Below are 12,470 nucleotides of genomic sequence, written 5' to 3'. Positions count from 1 at the left end.
CCATGAGACTTTAAACTGAAGGCAGGACACTTCCTCTAACTTGGTTTTAGTTGTTGAGTTGTAGCGGTCGGGCGTTGGGCATGTAGTGACAGCTGAGTGCAGAGAGAGACTGCAGGAAATTAATTTGAGTTAATGAAATGTCCCAGAAAGCCATTAAAAGATGTGTTGAGACATGAGAGCATATATGAGTACACTGTAGTTTAACATATAGGTTAGCGTGAGGAGAAGTATTTTGTTGTATTTTAATATTCAGGGTCAGAAAACCCATAGTAATGTGCCTTGTGGGGGCCCCACACTTGTTTACATGCATGTGCACAGTATGAGGCGTCGCGGGCTTCAAAAAAGAGAGTCTGAGTCTGTTGGTGTGTGTTTTACTCACCAGGGTGCTGATGCGGCTGCGGGCGTTCACAGCATGCTTCAGAGCCAGTCTGATCATGGACGGCAGGCGAAGAACAACAGCCTCCATGTCCTGCTCTCCCCTCATGGCGCCGGCCAGCTTCCCCAGTCCGTCGATGTAGCTCCTCCAGTGAGGCTGCACCTCCGCCGCGCCGCCCAGGCAGCCGTGCATCACTGCCTGACAGAAGCCTCTGCAGGCCGGCGGTCCCAGCATGCCCTGGCAGTGCGGGCAGTACCACAGCCTCAGCAGGGCCCGGCTGCAGTCTCTGCCGGGGCGCAGGTGGTCCGTGGTGTTGACCACCTCAATGCCCAGGTTCAGGGCCTGCAGGAAGACTCTGGTGGCCAGCAGCGAGCGGGACAGACGGGTCATCATCAGTTTGGGGTACGGGCCAAACGCTCCCGAGTCCTTCCAGGCTCCCCTCACACACTCCTCGGGCACCGAGGACGAGCCGCCGCCCAGGAGGCGGCGGTACGTGAGGGGGAAGAGGCGGCCGTAGAGCACCGCCACCATGTGGTCCACCGTGGAGTCGGAGCCCAGGATATAGAGGGACATGTCCAGGAAGAGCTGGCCCACAGAGCTCTGGGCAACGCCTCCAAGACTGGGGAACTCGGACTTCAGCATGGCCAGAGTGGAGTTTCTGCCGTGACGCAGCACCAGGTCAAAGGCCTCTGCAAGAGAAGCAGCAGAGCAACATACGGAAGAGTGACATGAGGTCAGAGTCAGGCCAAGTCTTAAAGGCTGTGGCGTTCGCGAAGTGATCATATGCCTCAATAAACACAGCAGGTATGCCAAGCTGTCAGAAAATAGGCAATTGAGCTCAAATATATGAAACACTCAACGAGAAGCTATTCCCCTGAACAACAATCCCCTCCCTAACAATCACAGTGAGAAAAAAACTTCCCACGCACTTCCATTCTTTCCCTTTTCTCTATTTTTTTTTTTCATTTCATCTGACGGGACCGCTCACACATGCACACACACTGGAAAAAAAAAAAAAAAAAAAGCAACTTGAAACGTAAAGACAACAAAGATCCACACATATTCAACATGAAAAGAACAAATCTGGGTTTGACTTTTGATCTCTACAAAAACATGGGCCTGGATAGCAGCATGGAGAATCTTTAAAAAGACAATGTTAATGTCAGTATATTGGCTCGAGACGCTCGTGTGTGAGGTTGTCTGCGGGGAGGAGGGCATTCAGAGCACGCAGGAGGGAGGAGGGCTGGGCCCGTGCGAGGAGGGGAAAATAATCAGTGCCGTTTTATGGCACAAAGTGGAGTCTTATCAACAAGGTGGCACAAGAGGAGAGAGGTCTATCACTGGCCCGCTAGCAAAATGAGCGAGGACCCAACAACAGAGGGGATTTAAAGCTCCATTACTGAACTTAGCAGGGGAGCTGAGAGCGGGTGAAATGAAGCTGTGGACGTGGGAATAGCTGGGGACGCCGCAAACCCCATTTATACAGCAGCTGGTTCACTACATCACTTTGTGGAGAGCTGATAGCCTCAATCGCTTTGTGAGGAGGGGGTGCGTGGGAGAAACACTGGTTTAGGAGACATTAGAGGAAGTTATTGGTTTTTATGCTACAACAGCTCGCCATATCATCTTTATTTCCTATGTTCTTACTTGGTTGGTTTTATTTCTCTCTCTCTTCATGCTTCTCCGAGGTCAAATCAAGCTCATTAGCCTGTACATAGCTGTGGGGCCTTGGATACGTCTTATTTGCGTAGGACATATAATGTCCTCCTCTGTGTGCAGTTTCAGGCACATAAAGTCCCGGCGATGATATAAATACACACGAGAGTCAGAAATGAAAATTTCTCTCACTATGACTAACTTGCTGCTGGTGTGCATTTAAAGTATGTGACCCCTGACAGAGGAATGAACACATATTTCTCTTTATGACTCAAACTGGAAGTTGAACTCAGATGAAAGAAATCTTAGGTTCAGGGCTTTTCCTGCGAGTCGTCCTGCTCCGTCAAAACATGCATTCAGAATCAAAACACAGCACACTGAAGTCATTAAGTAGATGCCTAAACACAAACCGATGCCGGTTCATTCTTGGACATAAACATAAATCCGTACAGGCTCCAAAGTTTCTACCTGTCCTGATCTTGCGCAGAGGACCAATTATCTAGTGGCCATTGAGCAGGCATACTCTTCAGCAAGGGCAATATTTTACATTAAAGCTCATGGAAAGTCTGCAGGTCAATGAAAAATATGAACAGTCTACGGTTTAGACGTATTAGTCCCGTAACAGCGTTTCAAATGTCATTAAACACGAGAAATAACTTTCACTAACCAAAGCTCGGCTTGCCTTCAGTGTGCCCTCTCCTTACAGAGTAAGCTGACACCAGATCCACCTTTTTATCTTACAAGATTTCTGTGGAATCCTTTAATCGATTCTAGTCCTGGTTTATAGTGCTCATTGCAACAGAAGGTATTTGTCCTTGGCCGCAGAAAGTGAAATCTCTCTGCCCTGCAGATAAAAGGAGATATTTGAAAAAAAACAAAAAACACTTTGATGGTGCCTCGTGTTGCCACTCACTGTCATATTAACAAATGCATGAATGCACGTCCAGGCTGAATGTTTGAGGAATGTGATGAATGAAGGATATTTTATCCAACAGTCTGGTGGTTTTAATTGAAATGATTGAGGAGAATCTCAGGGCAAAGAAAAGAGGATTGGATTCATTCACAATGACCACACATGGCCACAGTTTTAGGTTGTTTTTTTTTAAAGTCCCTTAATTAATTTGTGAATAAAGGTTAGGGAAAGCGCTGGAGAGTGTTTGGCTGTGTTTGAGAGGATACTCGGGAGCAGCGCACATCTGCTGGATTGTTTTCAGGCTACGGTCGTCCTGCTGCGCCTTCCCCCTGTGATCAGTGAGCAGACAGATGTGCAGACTGCCAACAGAGACATGGAGGCAAACTGAAGGGAGGAGAGACATCAACTCAAAAAAAAAAAAACACAGATGAAGATAGATGCTTTCCATCCCTGGTAGGACACAAAGACAAGCGTTCAGTTATCGATCCGACGCATCCACCTCAAGGCCTCTCCTTTTCTCGTTTCAATGGAATCATCCAACATCAAACCGTGTCGTTCGGTTGGTATGTGTATTATCTCTTACACCATGAAGAGAAGAGCTGCTTAGTAGATTAAGGAGAAAGACTGGAGGGCTCTTCATAAATGCACCTCTATGGCTTTGAGTAGCCGGGATCACACTAAAAACCATTGTGGGCCCATTTCCTGCGTGTGCTGCACACTCTCTTTCACCAGTGAAAGCCTGAGCAGGATCAGGTATCATCTAATGGAGGGGAAAGGGGCTCCATGTCAGAGACCTGTGACGCTCTGGGTACAACGGCCGGAGGTCAAGAGCACACATTACCAGAGCCGAAGCCCCTAGAATCATACTGGGTCACACTTTTAAAATTAGCAGTCGCATTTATTTTGTCAGTGTCACAGATGGAGGCAGAAGGCTGGCTCCTGGAAAAGTGTTTCTCCAGAGACTGGAGGCTTTTTACAGATGGATCCGCAGCACAAGGCAGAGGGAAATGCTTCTGCCAGGCCTCTTTTACTTCTGTTCACCCAGTGCACCAGGCGGATTATGTTTACTCCGAAGAAACTGGGCATCCCAGCTTCCTTAGACCTAAAAGCAGATGCATGATTATGGTCACGAAAACAGCGAAATATGTACCAGAAAAAAAAACCAGTGTGGTATTTATCTTCAGGCATGTTTGTGAGTAGGCCCAAGTGTGGTCGCGTGCCACATTACTGCCAGTTCAGTTCAAATGATGTGCATCAGTCAGAAAGAATAACAAACAGAAGAATGGAACAGTGAAACATTAACCAGTACAAGCCTCATTTACACAGCGCTTCAATTGAAAACGCGTCATGTTCATGTTTGAGTTTCAGAAAAGTTTCAGTGGCGGAAACGATGAAAATGAGGTCGCTTTCCTGTATGGCCACTAGTGGGTGCTGTTGTTTATTTTTGTAATAAAACCACACGCACCTGCCCAAAAACAATAATACACCGTAAAAATTAACAAGGGCAAGTAACATTGTTGTTATTGTATTCACTACAGCATTTCCACCGTCTCTACAAAGATGGAGCTTGAGCATTTTCAATAAAATTACACTACCCCCCCCCCCCCCCCCCCCACCTAGCCAACAACGGAGCTGGAACGTTTTCAAAAAGTTCCACCTTGGGAGTCGTTATCATAAAGATGTGCTTTCAAGTGGCTCCGCCCGTCACTGTGGAGTAAACTGATCGTTAAAAAGCCACAAAACGTTTGCGTTTTCACGTAAAAAACAATGTAGTTGAAACAGGGCCTGGGATTGAGGCTCTAACAGCAGATCAGGTGCGGCTCTGCCTTCAATGTTTGTAAAACCTCCCAGCGTACAGTGATCAACCCTGATCCTCACATCGCCATCATCGTGCTGCAGCCAGTCGATGTGGAAAGCTCGGCAGTGTAACAGAGATCAGGTTCTGCAAATTCTGTCCATTAAGCCAAAACATGCTTGTGAAAGAATGTTCAAAATTGTGACTTCTGCTGCCGAGGGTGACATTTTTGCTGCCTGGTATAAAAGCAACTGTCTGACTGTGAGAAGATAACGAGGTTAGTGGGACTGGGATACAAAATCTTCTCCAGCAAACCAACTCCATAAGTAATAACAAAGGATTAAAAGTTCACAGTCTTCATTCTCAAATTCAGTGAACATTTTTGAACATGTAGAATAAATCTTTCAGTTTGTTTTCCTTGGTGAGTCTGTGTATTGACAGAATCACAATGTAAGCCGTCCAAACAGCCGTCAACAGAGAAAAATGTACATTCAGTCTCTGCTTCACTGACTCCAGTGTAACTGATCTGTGTTTGAGACGTTCACTGTCACATTTCATCATTTCCAATCAGCACTTTCTGTAGGTTTCTGACAGCACAATCACCATCACACCACAGAAATGAAAAACTGTTTTTTTCCACAGGATATAAAATAAGAGAAACACTTATTTAAAAAAAGAATCTGATTTCAGAAATGTCCAGTCTTTCAGCAAACATCAGTGAGGTATTATTAAAAACTGCTCTTCAAATCCGATGCTCCACCAACACCTGTCTTAACTTTGTACCAGAACATCTGCAAGAAAAAAAGCCTCCTCTGCAGCACCAGTCAGTGAAGGTTAGTCTCCATATGTTCATTTTTCTGTAAAGATTCAACAGAAGTTGAAGTGGAGTGAAGCTGAAGATGTGGTTAAATAATTAATTCCAGTGGTTTACTAAGTATTCACACCCAGTCAGGGAAAAGTCCAGCAGGAAATTGTATTCAAAAGTAAAGAAGAAGTTTTGGTCACTTTTATAAATCTGTTATTTATTATTGAATGAAAGACAGCATTAGATTTTTAACTTTCGAGTGTTTGAACAACTAACCAACTTAAAATGCAATAAAATACTACCAAAATGTAAAATTATCACGAAGCACACAAGACTTCTTTTACAAGTTTCTTTCCTTTCAATGATTGAGAACAAATCACGTTAGAATGAAGTAATACAACGATGTAATACTATTTGTCACTTATCAAAACACACATTATGAGATTTGACTCCAGTGTTAGTGAGATTAACTGAACTCATAAAATGAGCTGAACTGTAGCAGCGATGACAGTTTTAGACTATAAGTAAATCCTGGAACGAGAACTGAAGAGCTTCGCTTTCATTACTAATGGATCGTTGATAGCAGTGAAAAAAATACAAATAAAAAAATGAATAAATCGTAGTCAGTCCAGAAAGCGGTTGCAGCGCTGTGACAGGAGCTCCCACACTTTGAAAACCCCTGGTTTAGATGTCGGGGTGTGTTTACTGTGTACAGGCTGAGTTTAAAGTACCACACATTAAAGTAGACTATATTTAGTGGATAAATGTGCACATCAAATCATCCGCTAGTCAAAGTTACCCTCATCATTTTTTGGGACTCCCCCCCTCCTCCCTTTCAAAATTGACCAGAAGTCACCAGTTAAAGTCCTATTTTTGACGAAAATTTCTGGGCTTCATCATTTTTATGCTTCACACTCTATTACATCTTGCCAGGCAGCGCTGACAAGGCGCTTGGTCACGCTGCCGCGGCCGATAGCTGTAAATCTGATATGTGGCATTACACCATCAGTGTTTTATCACAACATCAACTTTCTCTGCATTATCATGTCATTAATCATCGCCAGGCCAATTACACAGTGATCATGTGCTGCAGACATGAGGTTATCTGAGGAAGAAAAGAAATCTAATAAATTTGCTACACAGTGAGGTCAGTCACTTATCGCTGGCTCTCAGTGACTGCAGATCCAACATAAAACATCCCGGCGCGTAGACTATGAACGGCCCATCAAACGAACACATTTGATGTTCAGATGGCCATAAATCCGCACGAGTCAAGACGGCGGATTTGAGTGACCGCTGACGGTGGTTGACACGCAGGGAAGACAGACATGCACCGTGCCGCCTCATCCATCAGCGGCCCATGTAGCCATTATCCCCAGGAGAGGAAAACATCAATAAATTACCAAGCCAATGAGACTAATCCATTTGGCTGATGGCGTTTCACCTCTAGCTGCCACGGAGACGGATGCAACCGCCGCTGCCACCTGGTCGGGAAACAAAGCTGTGCCCTGCCCAGGGACGATGGGCACGGCCGCCAAAGTGTCCGCTTTCATGCAACAAAGACAATCAGATGAGATTTTTAGCTTGTGGATGGTCCAAGTTTAGGCTTTTTGAAGGGGGATTCAGACATCCCCGGGTCAAAGTGACAACCTGACTCCGTCACCAGCTTTTCGTATAGAAACTTCCCTCAACATTCAGCCGAACACAAAAAGCAGCGTGCGTTCATCGACTGTAAACAGTATGTTATTTCACTCGGTGCAACCTGCCACCCAGGTAACCCGAGATCCACTGCACCTGACATCCCCCCCCCCCTCTTGAGGGACCAGCAGGCAGTCAGCGGGGAAAGGGGCACGGCCGGAGCCCGGAGGAGGGGCCGGTTCCAGGAACAAAGCAGACAAGATGCTGGTAAAGGCCGAGATAAACATCGGCGAGCAGGCTGTGAGGGCCGGTGGACAGCGGGGTAGAAATGAGATGTGTATTAGGTTACTCCATCTGTTAGAGAGCACTCCCTCGCACACACACAAAGACGGATGTACACACTTGCAATCACGGGGCACAGCGGCGGCCAGGTGGCGACAGCGCGGGCCAACAATTGGCAAACTACAGCAGGAAGAAAAAGGTGATAGTCAGGTGCAAGGACTGCCGCCACACACACACTCACATACACACTGCAGCAGGTCGGTCTGTCCGTTCATTCTCTTGGCATCCTGCAAACGTCTGGGAAATAGTTCATCACAGCCAGATAGTGTGGAAACAATGAAAACTCTTTATTGCACATTGTCTGCTTCTCATAACGAAAATAGACTGTAATTCACAATTCAATGAATTTAAACACTCACATAAAATCATGAAGGCTACAGATTATTTCTTTGGTTTTGCACCGTCATCGCAATCTCCCAAAAATCCAAAGATTAATGAGAAATCTGCACATTTAAATAACACCGATATATTATAAACACCACTTGATGTGTTTCTTGGATGCTTTGCTGGAGTCATGATTCAAAAATGGAACTCTATTTGCCGTAAACTCTCTATAAAGTTTTTGTCTCGCACCGAGGAGTGACGTTCAGTTGAACGTCAGACTGAGCACGGTATCAGACCCTCTTCCTCGTCTTACTTTTGCGGAGTCGTGATACAAAAAGCACTTTCCTCTGCAGCCTCACCGTCACGCCAGCAGAAAACACCAGTCTGGGTTCTCAGCCCCGTAGTCCCGAAAACATCCAGCTGCATATTTTATCTGATTGACTCGTCGAAACGGCCTTGTGTCTGCAGACTGCAGAGCCTTAGGCGGGTCTTTAAGCTTGTCAAGTGCATCCATCATCGGCCCAGGGTTTTTAACAAAAGCAATTGAACGCAACTTTGCTGCCAGCCTCCCATACATACACCTTTCACTTGAATTTGGCTCCGTATCTTCACTTGCAGCTGTGAGTTGATTGTCGAGTGGAGCATATATATCGTCCAAATGGTGTTTACCGTTTGGAAAGATGGAGCCACCCACCTTATCCTTAAGACGCCGCCAATCCCTCTCACACATACACCTAACTTCACAAACTACATCTTGCAGTTCTCTCAGGTACTGCGGTGAGTGATTATACAGACGCTATAACTTATCAAGAACAGGTCTCTGCCTGATGCTTTGATGATGCAGTTGTTTCCTTCCTCACTGATGTGGTGAACTCCGGTCTACGTCTCCCTGCTTCACTTCCGTGGTATACTCTTCATTTTTGTGTTTTCACTTCATATCGAGCTGCGTGTCAAGAACTACAACCTTTTGTCTTCTCTCGTGTCAGCCCGACTTGTTTCCTTGTTGTATGTGGTTTTGTACTTTTACCCGGTTTGTGTCTTTGGCCGTCCCCATTGGTACCATCACCTGTCGAATCCCCTGAACTCCTGCTGACCTTTTCCTGTCTTGAGTTCTCAGACTGAACCTCGGGAAAAGCATTCCATCTGCAACTTGTACTTTCCAGTGCGCGTCGGTTTACCTACCTTGTGTTGTCTTGACTTCGCTGCCCTGGTGTCACACAGTGCTTCAGCCCCCCCCCCCCATCCTTTACTGTGTGCACCTATGTCTTGTTATCTTCCCTCTCCGTTTTCTATTTAGGTCGTACACTGCATGGCTGTCAGTTCCCCGGCTGCTCTGTTGTTCACATCAAGTCGTTACAGTCATCTCTATGACTTTGTATCTCGATGCCTGTTTTGACCCCGGTCTTCACTTTTTCTGTCTGCTGTTTTTTTTTTTTTTTTCCCTTTCAGTGGTTTTGTATTTTGACCCAAGGCTTCTCACCTTGATTTTTTTTTTTTTTTTTAAACCTCGTGGACTACATCTGTCTTCGACAATTCTGCATTTGCTCCTGTCGTCAGGGCAAGTCCTTACAAGAACTCTGATAACTTTCTTGTTTTCACTTTCCCCTATCACGATACTGATCAGCTCTAAAATCATTGCAGAAGCCAAGCTGAGGCTTCAAGCCCCTCAGATGCTACATCGGGATACTTAAATGACAAGTTGTTGGTGTGTTGGATGAATGAAAGTGTTTAATTGTGAATTGAATACTTTTTCCCTTTTTTAACAAACACTCAGTCATGAGTACGGTTTCTCTGCCTCTCGTTTCAGGCTGTTGGACTTTCATTTGTGTCTGATTGCTTTCTCTGCCCTGATGTGTTTTGCCTGGTGGCGGTGGTCCATGCTGGGCGTCTCCTGTGAGTTCCTGTTGTCGATTCGTCTATGCTTCGGTGAGGATAGCACTCCAGTGACGCTATCTATGCTTCCGAGTTCCTGCGTTTGAACTTTCCAGCACCTCTTCATCTGTCCCCCGTGCTCTCCATTGGACTTTATTTCAAAATGGCAAAAACCAAAAAATCCAAAACACCTAAAATAAAGATGAGCTTCTGGCGGTGTCTGGCATATTGAGTCCTCTCATGAGCCAAACCTAACAGAGATACACTGAATTCATCCCTGAGGTTAAAAAGAGGGTGTTCAAAACAGTTGTCGGTCCTTTTTAAAATATATTATTTCATATTACTTATTCACAATTTAATGACCTTCATCAAAAAGAACCGTTTGCAAACACACATACTATTGAAGTCGGGTAACATAACGTTCCTTTTTGAACTGTAGTATTTTATTTCTTTCCTGTGTGAAAATTTAATTTGAGCGAGAAAAAAAAACCTCTCAGACATGATTTAACAAAGGCGTCATCAAGGCTGCTTGTGCGGTTTGTATTTGCTGGAGAAGATCTGAGGTCAGGGGCACAAAAGCGTCAGAACTCAAAGAAGAGTTTTCATCCAGCACAACGGTTGGTCTGGTGCACAATGCCTGTACTTGTGACATTACAGTGAAGGACACGGCCAACATTTGAACCGTTTCTCGCGCGTAGCTCTGCCAGTCCACAGATGTACGCTCAGTTATGAAGACATTGTGGACTGAGTCTTGAGTTGTCTTGAGTTGCAGCTTGAGTTTTTGTTGGCTCCGTCTTCTCTGATCAGCTAATTTGTGACTAAGTGGTCATGTGTTTTCTTAATGTGCAAGCTTATTGTTGCACCATATGGAACCACCCAACAGTTTAATGTCCTCCACCTCAGTGGTTCTCAAGATGTTTTCATTGGAGCTTTTCAAGTTTAGAAAGCCTGTGGACATTAGAACCTTTCCCGTCTCTGATATGCCAAAACAATACAGTGAAGCCAAGCTGGTGGAACCTTAAAGAAACATACACAATCAGAAGCATTAACTCATTTCCCAGCTCTACATTCTAAATGGTGTCTTATAGGGATGCACTGATACCGACACCGATACCAGTTTCCGATATCGGGTTGATACCAGGCATGAGTACTCACACTCGTACTCATGAAACTGTCACTGATACCACGACACCAATACCACCTTGCGGCAGCCCACAGTTTACGCTATTTTTTTCCGAAAATTGACCGTTCCAATGACAGTTGGAGGCTCGCTGCCTAAAACAGTGCACTGAAATGGTTCTTAAACTGGCTTTAGTGGCCAAAACACTACCTGTGTTTGGTCTGTTCCACCGAGCACACCCCCAACACCCCCAACACCCCCAACACCCCGGGCCACTCCTAAATGAATGTAGAGGAAACCCTGCGGTTTCTGACAAAGTTTTATTGAAAGCGTTTTTGTTACATGTTAGTTCTCAGTTTATGACCAAGTGTTAAGCCTTCCTGCTCAGAGGAAGCAGGGCAGAGCAGCTTCTACTCCGGGGCCGAAGCCGTCCTCAGCTTCGGGGTTTACTCCCTCGCCTCACAGCCGCTGGAAAGCAAGACTCACGACTCTGAGATGAACTCTTGTTGCATTTTTTTTGGCCAGTTACCTTTATGTACAGCCTCTTGCTAGACCCGTTCCTCATGCATGCTCTCTCTCTCTCGCTCTCTCTCACACACACACACACACACACACACACACACACACACACACACACACACACACACACACACACACACACACACACACACACACACACACACACACACACACACACACACTCTGATAACAAAAATTTTAATGAAATACTTTCTTACAGTATATGTGGCAGTTCCATTACAGGACATATTTTGAATGTCAGTACACCACAATGTAGGAATGTTGTTCAATTAACATCCGTGAGGAAAAAATAAATGTGTGTATCGGCTATGTGTAAGAACATGTGTATAAAAATATGTAAGCGCTCAGTATTGGTATTGGTGAGTACTCAAAAGCAAATACTCATACACTACTCACTTTGAAAAAAAAAGTATCGGTGCATCCCCAGTGTCTTATTATGGTTTTCTTTCATATGTGTGAATTTAAGACTCGAGTCCCCCCTGTGATCTGTGTTTCCCCTCACAAGAGGCTCCCACACCCCAGGTTAAGAATCAATTCATGATTAATAGCTCAGTCTTCTTGTGTGAGTAATCCTGCTGCCCTACAGCGGTCACATCCATGCATTTTATATTTGTGTTGTACACCATTTGAAGGTTTGTAAGGCTGGTTTGAAGGCTGTTATAGTGGCCAGCTTTCTTGCAATAAGACCACAGTCTTTGATAAAGCTATTGAGGAAAAGTAAGTCGTGCCTGGATTGGCTCACAATGACATCACAAAACAAGACAAGTGGTTTCAGACCACAATTTGAACTAGCAGGCACCATCTAGTTTAAGGTAAAACAACAACATGTTCCAAAACAAACTTATTTGAACTTGACTTTGGGTGTAATTCTGGCAAAAACAATCATGGTTACAGTTCAATATATAAGATATACAGTTTAAAGATAAATGCAATTGCATTGTGATTTTGCTTTCTCAGTCATATACTGTCATAAATGTTCATATATAAGAAACATACAATCATATTTAAGTTTTTGGAATATAAATCCAAGAGAGGCGTTCAATCTTTTTCCTCAGTGATACAAAATACGCCGACAGCCTTTTTACTATT

At 44.8% G+C, this 12,470-nt stretch overlaps 1 protein-coding gene across 1 annotated transcript in view; it reads right to left on the bottom strand.

Annotated features, from left to right (window-relative positions):
• Positions 1 to 12,470, bottom strand: part of gpc3 (glypican 3) — a gene marked incomplete at both ends in the record, with an annotated part of 133,213 nt that overhangs the window by 54,183 nt on the left and 66,560 nt on the right. Inside the window, 1 exon segment of the mRNA XM_080501768.1 lies at positions 380 to 1,065. Coding sequence (XP_080357894.1) covers positions 380 to 1,065 — 686 coding nt within the window.

Source organism: Blennius ocellaris (genome assembly GCF_963422515.1).
Source record: "Blennius ocellaris genome assembly, chromosome: 9".
NCBI lineage: Eukaryota > Metazoa > Chordata > Actinopteri > Blenniiformes > Blenniidae > Blennius > Blennius ocellaris.
Note: the sequence above shows the minus strand (reverse complement) of the source record. Positions and strands in the feature narration are given on the sequence as shown.